General features: G+C 41.9%; 2 protein-coding genes across 4 annotated transcripts; one reads left to right on the top strand and one right to left on the bottom strand.

Annotated features, from left to right (window-relative positions):
- Positions 1-212: 212 nt before the first annotated feature.
- Positions 213-19511, top strand: LOC124299248 (dynein axonemal heavy chain 5). Its single transcript, XM_046752321.1, has 33 exons — positions 213-311; positions 419-658; positions 751-896; positions 972-1195; positions 1267-1544; positions 1882-2055; positions 2379-2608; positions 2690-2889; positions 2954-3177; positions 3262-3437; positions 3500-3682; positions 3752-4150; positions 4228-4475; positions 4568-4831; positions 4896-5075; positions 5908-6143; positions 6211-6439; positions 6644-7317; positions 7407-8212; positions 8320-8527; positions 8623-9009; positions 9097-9269; positions 9375-9741; positions 9849-10043; positions 10120-10258; positions 10520-10796; positions 10865-12667; positions 12754-16331; positions 16417-16643; positions 16737-17048; positions 17146-17597; positions 17692-17986; positions 18057-19511. Exons 1-33 carry the CDS (start codon positions 213-215, stop codon positions 18441-18443), a joined length of 14010 nt encoding a protein of 4669 aa, XP_046608277.1. The 3' UTR covers positions 18444-19511.
- LOC124298228 (RISC-loading complex subunit tarbp2-like) lies at positions 19113-22555 on the bottom strand. Of its 3 annotated transcripts, none has more exons than XM_046749963.1 (3): positions 22413-22555; positions 20961-21313; positions 19113-20493 (listed from the first exon to the last, which is right to left on the bottom strand). In XM_046749963.1, the coding sequence occupies exons 2-3, from the start codon at positions 21303-21305 to the stop codon at positions 19819-19821; spliced, it is 1020 nt and encodes a 339-aa protein (XP_046605919.1). In that variant the 5' UTR covers positions 21306-21313; positions 22413-22555; the 3' UTR covers positions 19113-19818. The 3 variants fall into 3 exon arrangements, with proteins under 3 accessions (XP_046605919.1, XP_046605918.1, XP_046605920.1); XM_046749962.1 differs by having other exon boundaries at positions 22308-22543; XM_046749964.1 differs by lacking the exon at positions 22413-22555 and adding an exon at positions 21394-21415.
- Positions 22556-22903: the final 348 nt, after the last annotated feature.

The raw sequence follows: 22903 nt of genomic DNA, 5'->3' as shown, positions 1-22903 counted from the left end.
ATGGCGCGTGGGTGATGTGTCGGGGGTGGTGCCAGACACCGCGTCAGTCCCGAACCCTCTCATGTTAGTTCAGAGTAGGGTGTTACCCCCTTCGCCCCTCACGGCCCTTGCCTATGGTCGAGAGTGAGACCTCGGGAACACCTAACAATTTCTCCTCAGTTATGTGGCGTAGTCGTGTGCCCGAGGAACCCTGCATGACAAAGTCTTGAGGGATGTTTGTTCATGGTCCACGTCGAGTTTATTCCGCTGAATCTTCCGACGAGTCGGAAGAGGGAAGTGGCGAAGAAGGAGGTCCTGGAGATGTTCTTCAGGTCATTTTTTTGGAGATAACAGAACGGAGAAAACAAAGAAACCAATTGTTTCTGATTTTCATTGGGACGTGTTAAACTTTTCAATCGTCTGATTTGTCGTCTTACAGAAACGCAGGGAAGAATGCGAGCGGAAGGCGCGACGTGGCGAGATGGATCCTCGTCTGGAGTTCGCGTTTCAGCTTCTCATGGATGCGACGGGACTCCCACGTAACGAGGTCATGGACCACGTATTCGAGGGGGATATGCTCGATGAAATCAACCACCTGTTCATGCCGCACATGAGATGCACCCTTGTTTGGTTTTACCAAGAAGTAGAAGAACCAGAGCCTCAACTTCCGGTGGACACGGTATGTTACGATCTTCACTGACCTGCAATATTTTTGTGTCCAACCAACCAATTGTAAGAATATCGATCATTCTCTACACGTGTTGGCATCAGGGTCCAACGAAGACTGGCGGCTCAAGAACAGCACCAGCGGCCTCGGTACCCAAACCTAAAGAACCCAAAGAGCCACCGAAAAAAAAGTTGTTTCTAACAGACGGATGGCAAGTGCCTTGCTCTGGGATTTGTATATACATGTTTCGGTGAGGTTTTTCATATTTTCTTGATCATCTATTATCTATATTCTGTTGAAAATAATTTGTAAATTTATCGGTTAGCATCAACACTACGAAGCAACTACCAGAAGAAGGTTTTCACCGAGATCTTTACACAGGAATAATCGATGCCATCGCGGTTGGAATGGTCCCCTCTATACAGAGAATCGTGGAACATGTCTTCATGGATGCCTTGGCTCATCCCGGCATGGAGGACGAGGATGACTGTCCAATGATCAAAAGTTTATTGCTGCCTGGGCTGAGGTCATTCTGCAGTGCTTTGAAAGGTTAGGAGTTTATGAGAAAAATAATTTTATAGGAATTTTGTTATTCACTCAGAACTTGTGGTTTTATGCAGTGTGTGAAGAAGTGGCGATAGAGGGAAGTATATTCGACGATGGAACGACCTTGATGGCAGATGTGCACAATTTCGAGGAGGCCAAAGCTTTCTTAGCGAAGGAAGGCGCCGCCGGCCAAGTCGAGCATAGAGTGAAGTCATGGATCAAGAAGTTGAGAGATTTCATGTTGGAAAGTAAACAAGTCAGAAGAGAAAATGATAACTCTGGACCCCAACAAGAGTTGGAGTACTGGAAAAGAAGGGGTGCGCAGTTTAGTCAATTGACTAGACGATTGCAGGTACAGTATACTTGCATTAGACAAACTTTCATCTGACGCAACAAGTTCGGATGGTTGGAAGGCTGGCTATCGAGGATACAAAGTTTTCTTCTTTCAGCAAACTGTTACACATGTATCGAACTTGGTTCCAATGTAATTTTCTCTCCGATCACGAGGTTTTTTCCAATCTGCTTCAATGCAATATTCGTCTCTGAAACACCGAAACGCCAGACCAAGTTCCTAGGCCATGCATTCCTGAAAATCTCTAGATCTTATCGAAAACTATGATTAAATCAGATTAAATAGAGTTCCACAGTATTTCTACCACGAAAGTCATTTATCTCTGTACTCATTTCAGGAGCACGAAGTGCGGATGTCTTTACTGTGCCTGCAAGTGGCTCGATCAAAGACGATTAAAGATTGGGTAGAAGCTGAAGACGAGGTTACATATTGTTACAATGAGTCTAAAGACAACGCAAAGTATATTCAAGCGATGGAGAAGTGCTGTCATTGTTTGTATCTTGACGATCCGGTAAGCTATTCACGTTTCGTAATGACCAATTGTAGTAGTGTTTGGTATTACTAACTCTTCAGATTCAATATTGTGTTATGTCTGCGATAGATGATTTAATTATTTAGGTTCTTCCTCCACTCAAAGTACCATTACACCGGAAGATGTTGAGTATATAAAAACGAGTCATGGTTTTATAAGTAAAATAGAATTGATGCAGAAGATTGCTTCGATGTTATTTCTTCACAGTCATCAATGTTCAAATGACACATATACCTAGTCAAACGTGTGAACCATTTATGTTTTGAATGTATAATGCTGGAAGTAAAAATTATATATTTCAGGTAAAAATGAGGGACTCTCTGGTATCCTTGCTCCAAACCGTTCGCCTGATATACAGTGTGTCTCGATATTACAATACTTCAGAGAGAACTAGTTCTTTGATGGTGAAGATTACGAATCAGATGATCGCGGCTTGCCGAGAGTATGTGACGAAAAGAGGCCGGGAAACTGTATGGGGACAAGACAGGGCGGCTGCCAGATCAAAATTGAAACACTGTCTGCGTTTGAATAAGTGAGTACTCACAACGGAAATCGAGGGTTTAAATGTACTGCGATAAAATTGTGTTAATGGATGAATTTGTAATCTGAACAGAGCCTACAGAGAAACTTACCGACTAGTTCGATGCTCGCCTGCAGTCACGGAAGAAGAGTTCCGCTTTTCTGAAACCCATGTGTTTGGTAGATTCGATTCATTCTGTGCTCGGATAGGTAAAATTCTGAAAATGTTCGACCTGATCGAGGACTACCAGAGACTGTTCGAGCGCCGAATGGAGGGATTACTTCTCGGCGAATGTAAGAAGTTTTGGTTCCGTTCCAAGGTATTTTCAAGGTTGATTAATCGCCGGATATCTTTCAGCGCTGGACGAAGCCATGAAAATATTCGAGGAAGCCAAAAAGTTGGCCACTAGTAAATCGTACGACTATCTCGACCCAAGAAACGCGGACTTCGACGTGGATTACGATGCTTTCATGGCCAAAACTGACGTACTGAAGGAAAGCATCGGCGATATAATCGAGAAGAATTATGCCGACGTGTGGGAAACACCTCAGGGTATCAGGTTTCTGACGAGATTCGAGAAGGTAAGCGCGCAATACTGAAAAAAAAAACAAATCGGAATTTACCGCTTACGTCCAACTCATCTAGATTCGTTTATTCCAATACAGGTTAGCGAAAAGATCCCTCTGACAAAGCTGGACGAAAAATATATTCTGGCTGTTCGCTACTGTGACAAAGAAATAGAACGAACCCTAAAACTCTTTAAGCGACAAAGGGACGATCCACCGCTTCCCAGACACATGCCACCAATCGCTGGCCGTTTAACTTGGGCCAAGTCCTTGAAGTAAGTGAATAGAGTAAAAACAAATGTTCCGTTTGGTCAATGATGAACGTTACTACTTTTAGAGTACATTTAGACGATTTAGCGACATCTGTATCAAGTCACCCGGTGTTGAAGGCTTTGCCACTGACGGTCGATCTGGTGCGTAGATACAATCATGCCGTTGCAGCGTTGCTTCAGTATCAGGTAGACATCGCTGAGGTTTGGACGCACCAGAATTCCTGGATTGTGGAAGACTGCTTGAAAAGGTGAGTAGGTAACGTGGTGTTCAGTTTTGGATTTGCATTTATAATCGACTGTGACTCAATTTCGGTTAGGCCTTTGCTGACGATAGATCAGGAGTCGAGCAAAGTGCGAGTAAACCTTGAGAATCGCATCACTCTGTTGATTAGAGAAGCTGACTGTCTAGCGAAACTTAAATTGGAAATACCGATAGTTGCTCTAGCGATTCTCTCGAAACGGGAGCACTTTACCTTGGTCACAGATTCCCTGCAATCCATCATCGAGAATTTTGTCAGCACTGCACGCCGCGTTAAACTCGAAGTGAGACCTTTGCTGTTGCCTCACTTGGTAAGAGTCGCCTCTCTGCTAGGACCAGGGCTTATTTCCCTGACTTGGACGAATCCAGCGTGGAAAGACTTTTGTGATAATACTAAAGAGGAGATTAAAACTTTCGACATATTGATAACAAGGGTTCACGACGTCTATACGAACAGGTAGGAAACCGTTTACTTCGAAACGTATTCAGATAAATGATAAACGACTGTTCAACGTGGTTCTTTCGATCCAAAAGAATTCTGCAAGTCTTGGCGAGCATGCAGAAGATCAGCCTCCATGCCTTGCCAGACGACGAGCCATGGGGTGTGGATGATTTTGTTGAGAGAACAGAAGAGGCCTGCAGAGCTGCGGCAGTTGACTTGCATCGAAAGAGTCTAATGGTAGAAGAAGCAGTTGAGGAAGTGTTAGAGTTGGTCAGAAATGCCGCGACCAGTTTTAAGAGTACTGCAGAAACCGATCAATTTGATTTCTTGAATCGCGAAGGTAATATTCAAACTCGCACAGAACTCTACATGAAGTAAGACTTCAAAGGCACTCTGAGAGTCGTTACATTCTCTAACGATTCAACAACTCAGACCAGGAGGGGCAGAACGGTTCCGATGAGGGCGGGCAACAACAGCAACAAGATTGGTCTGTGGTTTGGGCGTGTTTCGACAACCCGCATCAACTCTTGGCAACCCCCGGTGGCGGCCTTTCAAAAGGCATGCAGGAGATGGTGCGCAACGCCGTCTCCGAAATGAGAAGATACTATTCAAGGAAGGTCGTCGACGTTCTCATCAAAGTCACTCGGAGCTCTCTGGACGCACTGAGAAAAAGATTTATGCAAGAAACTGACAATGGTACGGATGACAAGAAGACCGTCATTAAAGAAAAGCTTGAAGCTACTCGATGCTCGTTTTACAGAGGATGGACCCCACCCGGTATTTTTACTTCACGCTACTCTAGTGATACCAGCTGTTACCGTACGACCGAACCTTGAACAAGTTCAAGATTCATTGAGTTCAGCGGGTAAATGTATCGCAGGAGTTGCTAGGGGTGTAGCGCAGTGGAATGCTGGAAAAAGCAAGGCGACAGAAAAGGTATGCGCATTATAGGCATATGCCAATAATCCCATCGATCTCTTCGACCTTTCATTGTAACTCAAGCAATTTCTGATCTATGTATGTACGTACTTCTAAATGTGCTTCTTTGAATCACCTTTTCTTACTACACTTTGGACTTTACAGCTTATTTACTAAAGCTGATGCTTCGGAATGAAGTCTGCAGATCTTTAACTCTTCTGTAGTCTTGATTCTATTCTGTACTTATGTGGTTGGATGACCAGCCCAAATGGCAATTTCAGATGTGACACGTTATTTAGTGACGACACCATAACTGGGTATATGACCCCCTGTAGTTAACTTTGTGGAATGATCGTCTGTATTTATTAGTCGTTGTTTCACGTCGCATTGTGAAAAGTGTTTCTGATAACCCTAGATCAAGAAAAATTTAAATATGAAGAAATTTTTCACCTTTTCTATTCAATAGCAAAGCATTGTTAACAAGGCAGTCTTCGCAGACAAACGTTAGGTGAAATCAACGCCTGTCTCCAATAATGGTAATCGGTAGGAGATGAACATATAAATGGCTTTGAAATTCTGTGGATTGTTGTAAGGTATTACATGTTGTAACTGAGATTCATTGTTTGCATCACCGAGTACTGTGTCTACTGTTCTCTATTTTCTCTTTCTATCTCACCTGTAATCTACTATTTTCTCTTTCTGTCTCACCTGTGGCATAACTCACCATCAACAAATGGCATGGTCTCTACGCTTTCACTGACTCTCGCTGTAAATACCACACTACTTCCGTGTACTGCACCTATTTCTCCACAATCGATGCTCATCGTAGCCCTCATGGCGAGGCCTTCCTGGAGTGCCTAAACGAAATTTATTTCACGTCGTCACGCTGGCTGAACAGGTAGCCGCTGAACATCAAGCTCGAGAAGCGGAGGATCCACGTGCCAGGCGAAGGCGCCTTTACAAAATCGAGTCCGAAGAGAAGCCTGCTTTTCCCGTACAGCAAAGGAACTTTCATGCTATGGTCATGGAGAACAAAGAAGTTGTTAAAATGCTTTCTCTGCTAAGCTCATGTACCCAGGAGTTAAGACAGGCACGTGAAAATCGCATAAACAATTTGCTGATAAAGTTCTTTTCTCAAAAGGCTTTTTCTTTTACAGGATCTGACTAGCTTTCTTGAGCGCTGGAAACCTTACAAATTTCTGTGGAAGAATGAACGAACGGTACGAGAGTTATTGCAAATCGCGTTACCTGAGTTTGAGTCAACCCTGAGGAGACACGGCGAACTGGAAGATAGACTGGCCACTGAACCAGACATGGTTATTTTTGGCACGTCGATTGCCGTTTCGACGGAAAAGTTAAAGTACGGATTGTATACGGAGATTAAAGGTAAGTTTCACAGATTGAGGCTCGTGACACCTTGGCATTACAATAATGTGAGAATTGTCACAAAATTTCTGCGAGTTAATTTCATTGTTGTAAAAATTGCTGTTCAAATAATAAAAAAATTTGGTACGTTAGTTTGCATGTCAATAAACTGTAAAACTGAATCAAGTACGCAGCGGCACTTGACAATATATTTCTATATTTCAGGATCAACGCACAAAATTGGTCAAGCAATGAAGAAGAAGTACAGGCGAGAGATGGAATACGTCTATGCCGTGATGAATGAGATGGAACGAAAGCTTGATAGGCAGATCCGCGATTTGGATGACGTTCGTTTGATCATGGACACGTTGAAAAAGATTCGCGAGCAAGAAGTTGACATGGAGCTAAAGATTGATCCTATTGAAGAAGCTTTCAATATCGTTACGCGGTACGAAGTTCCAGTTGACAGGGAGTGCTTGGAGCAGGTCGATAATTTGCGCTACACGTGGCAACAGCTTCAAGGACGAGCTTTGGAGAGTCACGTTCTATTGCTGACGTTACAGCCACAATTCGAAGAAGAATTACGGAACAACTTGGAGAAATTCCGAAGTGATAACGAATCCTATTGTGAAGAATACAGGCACTCGGGACCAATGCAGCCTGGCCTGACGCCTAGAGAAGCCTCCGACAGGCAAATATTATTCCAGAATCGATTCGATGGGATGTGGCGCAAGCTACAGACTTATCAGAACGGCGAGGAACTGTTTGGCTTGCCGACGACAGATTATCCGGAGTTGTCGCAGATAAGAAAGGAGTTGAATCTACTTCAGAAGCTTTATAAGTTGTACAACGATGTTATTGACAGAGTCAGCAGCTACTATGACATACCTTGGGGAGAAGTAAGTTGAAACGGTTGAAGTTACCTTGGTGCAATGGAACGGTGGTTGCTATATTACATAATCATGATACAGAAATGTTTTTTTGTCAGGTCAACATTGAAGAGATTAATAACGAACTGATGGAATTCCAAAATCGTTGCCGGAAATTACCGAAAGGCCTGAAAGAGTGGCCAGCCTTTTTTGCATTGAAAAAAACGATAGACGACTTCAACGACATGTGTCCTCTTCTAGAACTCATGGCGAACAGAGCAATGAAACCACGTCATTGGCAAAGAATCGTCGAGGTCACTGGCCATACTTTCGACTTAGACAGTGAAGGGTTTTGCTTAAAAAACATTTTGGAAGCTCCGCTTCTCAAGTACAAAGAGGACATCGAAGATATTTGTATATCGGCAATGAAAGAGAAGGATATAGAAGCGAAATTACGGCAAGTAGTGAATGAATGGTCGGCTCACGAGTTGACCTTCATGACCTTCAACAACAGAGGCGAATTATTACTGCGAGGAGACACCACTGCAGAAACTATCGGCCAGTTAGAAGACAGTCTCATGGTTCTTGGATCTCTTATGTCGAATCGTTATAACGCTCCGTTTCGTAAACAGATACAGCAATGGGTTTCAGATTTATCGAATACTAACGAAATATTGGAGCGGTGGTTACTCGTCCAAAACATGTGGGTATATCTGGAAGCAGTGTTCGTCGGCGGTGACATTGCCAAACAATTACCAAAGGAGGCTAAGCGATTTAGCAAAATTGACAAGAGCTGGCAGAAAATAATGCAGAGAGCTCACGAAACACCTGGCGTCGTTCCGTGTTGCGTGGGTGACGATTTGCTCAAACAGCTCCTGCCGCACTTGCAGGAACAATTAGAGTTGTGCCAGAAATCACTTAGTGGGTGAGCATGAAAAGTATAAACAACAAAACTTGTATAAAATGGTGCAGAAATAAATGACGTACCTTGATTGATGCACGTATGAACAAATAAACATCGACTTATTACAGATACTTGGAGAAGAAACGAATGATGTTTCCGAGATTCTTTTTCGTATCCGATCCGGCATTGTTGGAGATTTTGGGCCAGGCGTCAGACTCCCATACAATTCAGAATCATCTTTTGTCAATATTTGATAACACCAGGTATGTGAGGTTTCACGACATCGAGTACAACAAGATGACGGCGATTATTTCTTCGGAGGGTGAATCAATTGTGGTGAGTAAGACCGGCTGTAGTTTTATCCGGTAATCTGTTCAGTTGAAGGCACGACAAACAAATTCTGCATCTACCGATGACGAGGCGTTTTACAGCTTGAAAGAGCTGTTCGAGCGGAAGGCTCCGTCGAAACTTGGCTGATGCAACTTCTCCAAACTTCTCAGCAGTCTCTACACTCCATTATCCGCCAATCTCACGCTATGATAAACGACCAAAATTTCAATCTGCTAAGTTTTCTTGACAAAATGCCCGCTCAAGTAGGGATCCTTGGTATTCAAATGATATGGACCAGAGATGCTGAGCTGGCGCTCATGCAGGCTAGGGCGGATAAAAAAATCATGGGTGAAACAAACAACAGATTTTTAGAGCTACTCAACACTTTGATCGACCAGACGACAAGAGACCTGACAAAAATTGATAGGATTAAATTTGAAACTTTGATTACGATACACGTTCATCAAAGAGACATTTTTGATATTCTGGTAAGACGAATTGATTAAACAACAGCTACATCGTCCAAACATTCAATGAATTTTCGGTAACGCAGTCATTCAACTTCCTGCTCTCAGTGCCGAATGAACGTGAGATCAGTCAATGACTTTGAATGGTTGAAGCAATGCAGGTTCTACTTCAAGGAAGACTTGGACAAAACTGCGATATTCATTACGGACGTTCAATTCACTTACCAAAATGAATACCTTGGCTGCACGGAACGATTGGTCATCACTCCACTGACTGACAGGTATACAATTCTACTTAAAATGAAACCGACGAACTATCCTGAAGAAGCTCACACAGTCCAAAATTGTGATTAATTTTATTTTTCATCGCCTTTGACCGATTTCAGATGCTATATAACTTTGGCCCAGGCCTTATCGATGTCCATGGGGGGCTCGCCTTGTGGGCCGGCAGGTACTGGAAAGACTGAGACTGTCAAGGATATGGGAAAAACATTAGCAAAGTATGTCGTCGTATTCAACTGTTCCGATCAGATGGACTACCGAGGCCTCGGCCGTATCTATAAAGGTTTATCACAAAGTGGTTCTTGGGGTTGTTTCGATGAATTCAACAGGATCGAACTGCCCGTCTTGTCTGTCGCTGCACAGCAAGTTGCTGTTGTCTTGGCCGCGAAAAAAGAAAAAAAGAAACAATTTGTATTCACCGACGGTGATCAGATCGACATGTGTCCCGAACTCGGAATATTCATCACAATGGTAGAATTTTCTCATACTTGACATTGCAGTAACGACAATTCAATAATAATAATTGCCATACTCGTGCTTCAAAATTAATTGACAATTGGTTGTAATTATTTTTACAGAATCCAGGATACGCGGGACGCAAAGAATTGCCAGAGAACTTGAAGATTCAATTTCGTACCGTAGCCATGATGGTACCCGACAGACAAATTATTATTAGAGTAAAGTTAGCCAGCTGTGGTTTCCTCGAAAACATCACACTGGCTCGAAAATTTTACACTTTGTACAAATTGTGCGAAGAACAACTCACAAAACAGGTACATCTTTCCTTTTACACGTCGTTGAGTAGAAAATGACAAAAAAATCCACATACTTTTCTTTACCATGTTGTAGGTTCATTACGATTTCGGACTGAGAAATATTCTGTCAGTTTTGCGAACACTTGGAGCATCAAAAAGAGTTAACTCGAAAGATTCGGAAAGTACTATAGTCATGCGAGTACTCAGAGACATGAATCTTTCGAAATTAATCGGTAGCTAAGTTAACTGTGAAAAGACGTTAAGCGATCACTCGAGCACTGTAGAGTAGAAAAGTTGCATAGATTCACAGAAAATGTATGTTATTTTAAACTATTCCTTTGCGAAATAAATCAATACATAATATGGACGAGATTCTTGAATACGCTTAATATATGCATAATACTTCTATATGCTTATACATATATTCATACTTATACTTCTTTTTACATTTATGCACACAGAAAAAAAGTAAACAATGTACTTTGTTCTCACAGATGAAGACGAGCCGCTGTTCATATCGCTGGTGGCTGATTTGTTCCCAAACCAAGCGCTTGAAAAAACAGCTTACCCGCACCTGGAGACAGCCATTGATCAGCAGGTGCAAGAAGCTGGATTGGTTTACCACCCTCCATGGGTCTTGAAATTGATTCAACTGTATGAAACGCAAAGAGTGAGGCACGGAATAATGACTCTGGGTCCTACTGGTGCAGGAAAAACTACGTGCATTCACACTTTGATGAAAGCTTTGACGCAATGTGGGGATGCCCACAGGTAAGTATGATTTTTCGGTGTTTATTATCTAGTGATATGGCACCATAACTATTTCCATCGATCTATAGGGAGATGAGAATGAATCCGAAGAGTATAACTGCTGCACAAATGTTTGGCCGGCTTGACGTGGCCACTAATGACTGGACTGACGGAATTTTCTCTGCACTATGGCGGAAGACTTTGAAGCTCAAAAAAGGGGAACACGTGTGGTTGGTCTTGGACGGGCCAGTGGACAGTATTTGGATAGAAAATTTGAATTCCGTGTTGGACGATAATAAAACCTTGACCCTGGCCAATGGAGACAGACTAGCGATGGCTCCTACATGTAAGATAATTTTCGAACCCCACAACATAGACAATGCAAGTCCAGCTACGGTATCACGGAACGGAATGGTTTACATGAGTTCATCGGGCTTGGATTGGAAGCCGGTTGTTACTGCGTGGTTGAAAAGTCGGGCGACTCTGGAAGAGGAGGTCTTCAGCGAAATGTTCGACCAATCATTTTCTCAGCTGTACGCTTGGAGTACTCAAAACTTGGTATTTTCGATGAGGATACTTCAGTGCAACGTGGTTCGTCAAATGCTTTGCCTGTTGGAAGGTTTGGTACCCCCGGAAGTTCCCGTTGAAGAAGACGAGGATGACGAAGACATCGAGAGAGATAAGCCACAGCCCATGTCGGCGGAGCATCTGAGACGGTTTTACGTTTTCGCAATGATTTGGGGTCTTGGAGCCTTTTTGGAAACTGCAGATCGACTCAAGTACGATGACTACGTGAGAACGAATTTGACGGCGTTCGACCTACCTACATCGGAAAAATACCCGAAGGCTACGGTCTTCGATTTCGTTGTCAATGACAAGGGGAAATGGGATCCTTGGGCGACTTTAGTTATGAATTACTCGTACCCTGATTACGCTACTCCAGATTATAGCAATATCTTAGTACCGATTCAAGATAACGTGAGGATTCAATATCTGGTCGACCTGATCGGACGTCAGGATAGAGCGGTTCTGTTGATTGGAGAGCAAGGATCTGCTAAAACAGTCATGATGAAATCGTACATGAAAAGAGCAAATCCAGAAACAACTTTGGGACGTTCGTTCAACTTCAGTTCTGCTACAACTCCGTATCAATTTCAAAAGACGATTGAAAGTTATGTTGAAAAACGACTTGGTAATACCTTTGGGCCACCGGGTGGAAAGAAGATGCTTGTATTCGTCGACGATGTTAATTTGCCCCAAATCAACGAATGGGGTGACCAAATTACAAACGAAATTGTCCGACAAACAATGGATATGAAGGGATTCTATTCCCTCGAGAAGCCTGGTGAATTCACAACCGTTGTTGACGTTACGTTTTTGGCTGCGATGGGACAGCCGGGGGGTGGACGAAACGACATCCCTTCGCGTCTGAAGAGACAATTTTGCATCTTCAACTGTACGATTCCGAATGACGCTTCGATCGACAGGATCTTCAGCGTTTTGGGCGAAGGTCACTATAATACAAAAAGGGGGTTTTCAACGGAGGTCAGGAGTCTCGTGAAAAAAATGGTACCGCTGACCAGAGTTCTCTGGCAAAGAACCAGAGCCAAGTTATTACCAACGCCAGCCAAGTTTCATTACGTTTTCAGCCTTCGGGATTTATCACGCATCTGGCAAGGAATGGTTGGCACACTATCAACGGTCATAGAGAGTGAAAGCGTTCTCATGCTTCTTTGGAAACACGAATGTACAAGGGTATTTAGTGACAGATTTACCTTGCTAACGGACAAGCAATGGTTTGATGAAGAGTTAGTCAACACCGTAGAAGAAGTACTGGGGACCAATTACGTACCTATGATTGATAAGAATCCAGTCTTCGTTGACTTCATGAGGTAAATACTCAATGCAGCTCACCAATGTGTACATGCTTGCGTTAATACGAGATTTCATCGCTCGTTTATTCAATTCTGTTTTTCAGAGACGCTCCCGAGCCGACTGGAGAAGAGGGAGAAGACGCTGACATGGAACTACCAAAGGTTTACGAACCTGTTGAAGAGCACCAAATCTTGAGGGACCGATTAGAAATGTTTTTATCCCAGTTTAACGAAATGCAGAGAGGGGCTGGTATGGATTTAGTTTTCTTCCCTGACGCCATGTTACATCTGGTTAAAATTTCGAGAGTCATCAGGCATCCAAGAGGGAACGTAATGCTTGTTGGTGTCGGTGGCTCTGGTAAACAGAGCTTAACGAAGCTATCGTCTTTCATTGCTGGATATAAGACCTTCCAAATTACATTGACTAGATCCTACAACGTGACAAACTTCCTTGAAGATTTGAAATTTCTTTACCGCTCGTGTGGCGCTCAAGGCAAAGGTACGACCTTCATATTTACCGACCTTGACATCAAAGAGGAAGGGTTCCTCGAATACTTGAATAACGTTTTGAGCTCTGGAGTCATAAGCAATCTGTTCACAAGAGACGAACAGGCAGAAATAATTTCCGAACTTACACCGGCCCTGAAAAGAGAAAATCCTAAGAGAACGTTGAACAACGAACTTGTCATGGAATACTTTCTCCAACGAACTTGTCAAAACTTACACGTGGTGTTCTGTTTCTCTCCAGTTGGTGAGAAATTCCGAAATAGAGCCCTCCGATTCCCAGCTCTCATATCCGGATGCACGATTGACTGGTTCCAGCCCTGGCCAAGAGATGCATTGGTCCTAGTGGCCGAGCATTTCTTGCACGATTTTGAAATCGCCTGTACAGATCACGTCAAAATGCAGTTAGTCAACGCATTAGGCTCTATACAAGATGTAGTGGCAGAAACTTCAACCGAGTATTTCCAGCGGTTCAGACGAGCCACCCACGTTACCCCAAAATCTTACTTGAACTTTATTGGAGGATACAAAAATATATACCAATTGAAACAGCATGAACTTGGAGAAGGTGCGAGGAGAATGGACACTGGACTTGCTAAATTAGAAGAAGCATCAGTGTCTGTAGAGCTGTTGAAACAAGAACTGGCTGTTATGGAACAGGAATTAGCACACGCGTCACAGAAGGCAGAGACCGTGCTTTTGGAGGTGACTGAGCGAGCAATGCAGGCGGAAACTTTTAAAAATCAAGTGCAAAAAGTGAAAGAAAAGGCAGAGGTATTGGTTGCCTGCATTGCCGAGGAGAAAGCGGTAGCTGAGCAAAAGCTGGAGGCTGCGAAACCAGCCCTCGAAGAAGCTGAAGCTGCCTTGAATACTATCAAGCCGGCGCATATAGCTACTGTCAGAAAGTTGGGCCGACCCCCGCACCTGATCATGAGAATTATGGACTGCGTACTGATTCTGTTTCAACGAAAAATTGGATCAGTCGTTCCCGATTCTACGGCCTTATGTCCAAAGCCCTCTTGGGCAGAGTCGCTCAAAATGATGGCCAGTACAACGTTTCTGCTGCAATTACAAAACTACCCTAAAGATATAATCAATAACGAAATGGTCGAGTTGTTGCAGCCGTACTTTAAGATGGAAGACTATAATATGGAAACAGCAAGAAGAGTGTGTGGAGACGTAGCCGGTCTTCTCTCATGGACCAAAGCCATGGCCTTCTTTCATTCCGTGAACAAAGAGGTTCTTCCACTAAAGGCAAACTTGACTTTACAAGAGGCTAGACTCAAAGTAGCTATGGAAGATCTTGCCAATGCGGAAAGAGAGTTGTCCGAACGAGAAATGGCCTTGCAGGCCGTTAAGGAACAGTATGACGCAGCTGTGTCAGAAAAACAACGTTTAACGGATGCAGCCAACGTGTGTCTTAGAAAAATGACTGCTGCTACCGCTTTGATAAATGGTCTGGGAGGTGAAAAAATTCGGTGGACACACCAAAGTCGAGAATTCAAAGACCAACTCGGACGATTGGTTGGAGACGTTCTACTAGCAACCGGGTTTTTGTCCTACTGTGGACCCTATAATCAGCAATACAGAGGTGGGCTCGTCAACTCTTGGATGGATATTTTAACCACTCGAACTATTCCGTTTACCAAAGACTTAAATATAACTAACATGCTCGTGGACTCTGCCACGATATCGGAATGGACCCTGCAAGGTCTTCCGAACGACGAGTTGTCCGTGCAAAACGCTTTGATTGTGACAAAGTCATCGTCATATCCCCTTCTGGTTGACCCACAGAACCAGGGTAAAATGTGGATAAAAAATAAAGAAACGTCGAATGAGCTACAGATAACATCTCTCAATCACAAATACTTCAGAACTCACTTAGAAGACAGTTTGTCACTAGGAAGACCGTTACTTATTGAAGATGTAGCGGAGGAACTCGATCCCGTTATTGACAACGTATTGGAGAAAAATTTCATCAAGTCAGGTTCTATCGAGAAAGTAATAGTTGGGGACAAGGAGTGTGATGTTATGCCTGGTTTCATGCTCTACATCACAACTAAATTGCCGAACCCAGCGTATAGTCCAGAAATATCAGCAAAGACGTCAATCATCGATTTCACGGTAACTATGCAAGGGTTAGAAGACCAGCTACTCGGTAGGGTGATTCTGATGGAAAAGGCTGACTTGGAGGCTGAACGTGTTGCTCTATTCGAGTCAGTGATGACGAATCAAAGATCAATGAAAGAGCTTGAGAGCACTTTGCTGCACAGATTGACCTCCTCTGAAGGTTCGCTGGTAGATGACGAAGCTCTGATTCGTGTTTTGCAGGAAACAAAATCGACCGCAGAATCGGTTAGTGAAAAACTGCAAGTTGCTGCATTAACGGAAAGGAAAATCACGATAGCAAGAGAAGAATTCCGTGCAGTAGCTGCTAGAGGGTCCATCTTATACTTTCTCATAGTTGAAATGAGTAACGTGAATGTGATGTACCAAAACTCTTTGAAGCAATTCTTGACTATATTCGATAACTCGATAACGAAATCGACTAAGAGTGCAATCACTAATGAACGGATAGACATTATTCTCAGACATCTGACCCTTGAAGTATGGGGATTCACATTGCGGAGTTTGTACGAAAGGCACAAGGCACTTTTCACGCTCATGCTGGCAATGAAAATAGACTGCCAGCGCGAGGCGATCTCCCACGCAGAATTTATGGCATTTATAAAAGGAGGAGCGTCTCTGGATCTCAACGCAGTAGCGCCAAAACCGTTCAAGTGGATACTGGACATAACTTGGTTAAACCTGGTGGAAATCAGCAAGCTCGAAGTATTCTCTGAAGTGCTGACGAAGATCGAATTCAACGAGAAAGAGTGGCGTCAATGGTATGAAAAGGAGAAACCCGAAGAGGAGGAACTACCTTGTGGTTATCAAAAGAATCTCGACGTCTTCCGGAAGTTACTGTTAGTCAGATCGTGGAGTCCTGACCGAACTCTTTCTCAGGCGAGAAAGTATATAATAGAATCCCTGGGCAAAGAGTATGGCGAGGCGAGAATTTTGGATCTAGAAACTACGTGGTCGGAGTCAGAACCAAGAAGTCCTCTCATTTGCATTTTATCCATCGGGTCAGATCCAAGCCCGCAGATAACTGCGTTAGCGAAACAAAAGGATGTTCGTAAGTAACATGACACATTAATGAACGGTGAAAGTTGATACAATGAAATATGCGGAATGTGTTTAACAATTTACTCGTGCTACAGAACTCAGATCCGTTTCGATGGGGCAAGGGCAGGAATTTCATTCTCGTAAAATGATCAGTGATGCTATGGCCACCGGAGGATGGGTCCTCCTGCAGAACATTCATCTGTCTCTTCCTTTCTGCACTGAAGCTATGGACGCTCTGGTCGAAACCGAGAACATTCATGAGTCATTCAGACTGTGGATGACGACGGAAGTTCACGCGCAGTTTCCAATTGGTTTGTTACAGGTAGGTCGGAGTAGGTACATATTTTCTATCGTCGACAATAGAAAAAATCGCTAACGTGAGTAACCATTCTCACATCTCTCTACTCAAATGCAGATGGCCATCAAGTTTACAAACGAACCACCGCAAGGCATAAGAGCAAGTTTGAAGAGGACGTACCAAGGGGTGACACAAGATGCTCTAGATTACAGCACGCAGGCTCAATGGCCGCCGCTTTTATACGCTGTTGCATTTTTGCATACCGTTGTACAGGAGCGAAGAAAATTCGGACCACTAGGTTGGAATGTGCCGTACGAATTTAACCAGGCGGACTTCGCTGCGTCGGTGCAGTTCATTCAAAATCATTTGGACGATATGGATCCTAAGAAGGGAGTCTCTTGGCCGACAGTATGCTACATGCTTGGAGAAGTAGGAAATCGTTACTGATTTTCGTTGATTATGATACAAATAAATTTTCCACAGCGGAGTTGAACACGAATTTTCATGCATAATTGTTTCACGACAGGTTCAATATGGAGGCAGAGTAACAGATGATTTCGATAAACGTTTATTGACAACATTTACGCACGTATGGTTCTGTGACGTTTTATTACGACCAGGGTTTGAATTCTATCACGGTTATCGCGTACCTCAGACTCGAAACCTGCAAGGGTACATTGATTACATAAACAGTCTACCAGTTTCCGATACGCCAGAAGTATTTGGACTGCATTCGAATGCGGACATAACTTACCAGATAAACACCGCAAAAGGAATACTAGATACAATTTTGAACGTACAGCCGAAAGAAGGAGGCGCCCAAGGTGGCGAGACGAGAGAAAGCATCGTTTACAGGCTGGCTGATGACATGCTATCGAAATTACCACCCCAGTATAACGCATTCGAAGTTAAGGAAGCCCTGCAAAGAATGGGAGCTCTGCTTCCGATGAATATTTTCCTGCGTCAAGAGATTGACAGGTCAGTGCTTGTGCTTCGAAGTTCATTTCTAAGTTCTTGCAGACCATGTTTACAAAGAAGATAACAAAGTAGTAGCCAATGGATTTCATTCCAGGATTTCGCGTGTGATAAAGGAAGTCCAATCGACTCTAAGCGATCTCAAATTAGCCATCGATGGCACTATAGTTATGAGCCAAGGCCTTCGGACATCGCTAGACGCGATGTACGACGCTCGCATACCCGAAAAGTGGCAAAAGATATCGTGGGAGTCTGCAACTCTGGGATTTTGGTACACGGAGCTGTTGGAAAGGGATGGACAGTTTAGGCACTGGTGCGCCAACGGTCGTCCGAACGCTTTCTGGATGACGGGATTCTTCAACCCTCAGGGATTTCTAACCGCAATGAGACAAGTGAGTTGATTCGCGTATACTATTTGCGAGGCTGAAAGGATATCATAATCGGCTAAATCCATTACAACAGGAAGTGACCAGAGCGCATAAGGGGTGGGCATTGGATTCGGTGGTTCTTCAAAATTTGTTAACCCGGCACAATAAAGAGGACGTGAAAGAACCCCCACAGGAGGGAGTTTACGTCCATGGTTTATTTCTGGAGGGTGCATCGTTGGATAGGAAATCAGGAAAGTTGGTAGAGAGCAAACCAAAGGTGCTTTACGAACAGATGCCAGTTATATACATATACGCAATAAATACAACGGCTGGAAAAGATCCAACGCTCTACGAGTGTCCGATTTACAGAAAACCTCAGAGAACTGATCAGAAATACGTCGGATCAATCGACTTTGAAACTGATCATAATCCTCGGCATTGGACTCTGAGAGGAGTCGCGTTATTGTGCGACATAAAATAAAGGGCCATAGGGTAATAAAAACTTACATACATGTATACATGACGTGCAAAGTTGGAATAATATCATGTAATTAGCAAAGTTATTTACGTGGACTACATAATTGATACATGGATAGTATTTAATTTTTATAATAACTACTGGAAGGAACAAATCATGCGTACGTACATGTCGCAGGTAAATTTCAATTTCGGACTGAGTTATCTCAAGTAAAGTAAATTAATTTTTTGCGGTTACAATTATAACGTACACACACATAATGTTACATCCTGATACGAAATAACATCAAAATTCATTCATACATATACATTTTTTTTTTTTTACAAAATTCATATTCAAAATCATCTACGTTCAAATTTGAAAAACGCGACTAAAACACTATATTAAATTAATAAAATAATTCGATGTACAAATTCAACGTCTGTGCAAATATTATACTATTACTTAATTGTAAACGTACTTGCGGTGTATACGACCAGATATACACGGCATATATCTTAAACTACTTGAATAAAGAAATCCGTGGAATAAATATTCATGTAAATATTGGACACGTAATATTAACCAGGTGATTAAATATTCATTTCATGTAATATCTCATCAATCATTCAATTTGGTACCTGTTTTACTATCAAACCGTGCCACTTGATAAAAAGCTATCGATTACATCGAGTACATCAGCGCTAAGCTAAGATAAAATCTTTCATACACATGAAATACAATACGCACATTAGAGCGGTCCTTATTTGGGTTATTTTGTTAAAAAAACAGATATTTTAAAATAAATTTTGACCCGATTAGGTGGACACTATGACTATTAAAAAATGTGCCAAATAAGGACCATAATAATACAAGCAAATCGTAAATAAAAATGTAATTCACTGTAAGTAACTTTTTATATAGTAAATCTCAAGAATATTATAACAATTGTAAATTTTTTATAGAAAACATTTAATTGGATAAATACCGCTATAAAAAAGATTTACCAAGCAACCGAGAATTCTTGCACACAAAAAATTGTAATGCAAATTTATTTCTCTGTTTATAGAAGTATTATATCATAAGCTTTGAGGAGCACTTAAAAAATTCTACATTATAGTCACTGTATAATCTCTCTCATCATTTTATTCAAAACAATGGCTATAAATCGAAATGTCAACGCATTTTTATATAGATGCACCAAGAAATATGGCGTCTAGTCACTGCAATTAAAAATCATCATTAATGTATATATATATATGTATGTATATGTATATATTCGATTGCAGCAAGGCGGCTTCCATTTTGCAGCTTGTAACTGTACATTTATTTCATTCAACGAATAATCTTGCATAGTGCGATAACCGACGTTCGAGCTTTTGCTGCCGGTAATTTGAAATCATACTAGCAGCATATGCAGAGTAGTGGCTACTTTAATAATGGCTCCGATTTTTGCCTTTACTTCTTCATCTCCATAGTTCATTTCGATTAATGCTGGACTCGTGTCCAAGCTTAAGGCCGCAACGTAACCAGCGTTATTAGTAGTGTTCAGGCGAATTTCGTTCATCTCAATATTTAGAGGTATTAATATTTCTCTAAACTTTGAACATATTGTTTCATACGACGATTCGCTATCAGACTTCAACTTGGCATCATTAATCAAATTGACAAGCTTTCCGATTGCCTCGTGCCTAACATTATTTTCTAAGGTATTCTTCACTTTTATATGGTACTCAGATATTTTTACTCCCAAATTAGGCTTTTTTATAGCCGGCAATTTAGTTAATTCGGGATACTGGGATATTGCTACATTGTCCAATTCATTATCATACTCAGTTTTCTCGTTTTTCATATAGATGCTAATATCTCGCATTTTCCCAGCGACTACATCCGTGATGCGATCCATCATCTTCTTAGCGGCCTCATGTTTTGCCTGTCGCTTAGTAGTCGCAATACCTCGTTCTACAAAAGTTGAAACTATGCAATGAATTGTAAAAACTCTTGCATGAGGTGGCCCAACGTCGCTAACATTCTCGTAGCGAGGTTCTTGCAAATTGTTATCTGCACATAGTTCCTGAAAATTGAACACTCGTAATTTTTTATCTATTGTCCAAAATATCCACAAGGAGCAGTTCTTATTGAATTCAACAAGAATGCGAATTTTCATCCTGGTCCCTGTTGATTTTTTTGCCTTTTTATACAATTCAGCGTTACAAAGTGTCAGTCATAAATTTTTAAAGAATGACTCATGAAGAAAGTTTTTAAAAACTCGAAACTTTCGTACAAAAGAGTGAAATTGTTTTACGATAACATTTTTCATAGGTCAATCAAATTTCGAGCAATACGTTGCTCTATGAACTCGAATTTCAAAAATCTGATATTTTGCATGGGTGTCATGAGAAGACCCTAGATTTAAAAAATCCATAAACATTTATGGTTGATCCTTTCAGAGTGTACTTGAATTGTATCGAAGTATAAAAAATTTGGAAGGGATCGTGAATTCAGTTGTTCTATTTGATGCGTTCGCAATCACAAGTATACCTGCAATGTTCCTATTGCGTTGATAAATGCCGTATTCGATGATGTTTGTGCTGCAGTGGGAGCCTCCGCTGTTGAAGAATTATGTTTCGGTGACTGAGCCGGGGATGCCGGTAGTTGGGGATAACCATTTACTTTAGCAATAGTTTCTAGCATTGCTTTGGCAGCTTCGTGTTTGGCATCTTTTTTACAACGTCCCATTCCAGTTGCAGACAGACCGTCACACGTAACTTGATAGGTGAAAGTATTCTCATGTGACCCGCCTCCATTGTGGATAAGCTCATAGTTGGGTATTGAACATTTTTTCACCATCATCTCTTGAAGAATGGACACCGGAGTTTTGCTCATTTTGTAACCTGTAATTTCAGAGAAATTGATAATTTTGTAACAGGATATCAGTTTCAAGTTATTAAGACAATATTGTGAGGATACAAACTAGCTTGATATCTTCTTCAAATGGCTATTCAAGTATCACTGTGCTGACAAACATGTTCAATCGTTCCTTTCTTGGAATTTTTACGTTTCAGTACTTCTATATTTCTGTACAATTTATTTATATTAGATTACAAGAGTCTGGAAAAAGAGGCTAGTGCAGAAATCCAGGATTTTAGTAGTGAAAGATGAATAGTAAAAACTACTGTCGTTGCATTTATTAAAAAATTATACGTTGCATAGCAAACAAGTGTCAGTGCATGCTTGTTACACAACTAGACCAGTCTCGGTGACTATATCTTAATATTCTACTCCTGTAAAAATATTGAACCTAACGATAGGCAGTCATAAGCCCAGCAGGCTGGTTTGAAGCAGAGCGATAATCAGCATCGATGTATCAATGTTCATTGTTTACATCAGTATCTGTTGGCGCGTTGATATTCTTGACAGGCTTCAATGTAACAAGTGTCATGCGCTTACACTGAACCGACAAAGGAGACTGAAAACAATTCAAGTTCGATGATAACGGACGTATTCGTAATGAGCCGCGAGCATGTTTTACTATGCCCTAGAAAATTTGAGTCTCCATGTAAGGTTGAAATGTTGTTTCGTCGAAACTCGGTACCGAAACTGGAGCGAAATGAAGGAAATACGAACAACTGTGCCAGGTATACAGCTGCACACTGCTTTCCTAACCTAAAAATGAGTAGGTTCTGCTGACACTGATATTCGGTTCGTGTATGCAACTTAAACGTGGGAAAATGTGAAGTGAGCTCTTTTTCCATCATGATATTCGCAGACGTGACATTTGTCATTCTCAAAGATCGTATTTGGGTTGATTCCGATCGGTAAGTTGAATTCTGATTTCAATTGAAATTCATCAGTAAATTTTATACTGTATGAAGTAAATTTACTTACTGTTTTTGTGCAAAACTACTGGCAAGGATTTTATCACTGATTACAAGCGTATTGATGGAGAGAATCGAGAAATTTAGAAACGACACACTTGTAACCTCAACTTACAAATTCTCTGGCGACAATCATCTGGGAATCCCACGGTCAGTAGGATCGTCAGAATGGGTCAAAGACTTGTTGCCATGCGTTTCTTAAAGAACAGCGTTGCCATTATCAACTGCAAGGCATTCTGATGAGAGGATGCGTGCATCGGAGAAAACAGGAATGAATATAGTTGGTTCTTATCAACCGAGGGAAATGTCACTAATTCTCACTATTAGCAAAAGAGTTATCTGCAACGGCTACGGACTACGTTAATTTAATCGCACGATTATTCGAATTTACGAAAATGATTATCAATTGCAACAATGTTACCGCAGCATGCATCATACAATTGTTGGTTCAGCAACATGAGCGATAATTTTTTGTCGACGACAGGTATTTGATAAGTCCAGTTTGACAGTCAACCGTCCATTTAAAAAAAGGGAATCTATCTTGCTTAGGGGATTCTACAGGGCGATATTTTCACCTACCGACAAAGATCGCAAGATCTCGTTGAT

This window comes from Neodiprion virginianus, chromosome 2 (assembly GCF_021901495.1).
Source record: "Neodiprion virginianus isolate iyNeoVirg1 chromosome 2, iyNeoVirg1.1, whole genome shotgun sequence".
Lineage (NCBI taxonomy): Eukaryota > Metazoa > Arthropoda > Insecta > Hymenoptera > Diprionidae > Neodiprion > Neodiprion virginianus.
This window is presented reverse-complemented; position numbering and strand designations above follow the sequence as displayed.

Excerpts from the sequence above, each read along its gene's own strand:
- LOC124299248 (XM_046752321.1), top strand. The coding sequence starts at position 213 with ATGTTTGTTCATGGTCCACGTCGAGTTTATTCCGCTGAATCTTCCGAC. Across the intron at positions 1,545-1,881 it reads AATTGACTAGACGATTGCAG|GAGCACGAAGTGCGGATGTC; the intron begins GTACAGTATACT and ends TACTCATTTCAG. Across the intron at positions 8,528-8,622 it reads CGGAGGGTGAATCAATTGTG|CTTGAAAGAGCTGTTCGAGC; the intron begins GTGAGTAAGACC and ends GGCGTTTTACAG.
- LOC124298228 (XM_046749963.1), bottom strand. The coding sequence starts at position 21,305 with ATGAGCAAAACTCCGGTGTCCATTCTTCAAGAGATGATGGTGAAAAAA. Across the intron at positions 20,494-20,960 it reads ACGCAATAGGAACATTGCAG|GAACTATGTGCAGATAACAA; the intron begins GTATACTTGTGA and ends TTCAATTTTCAG.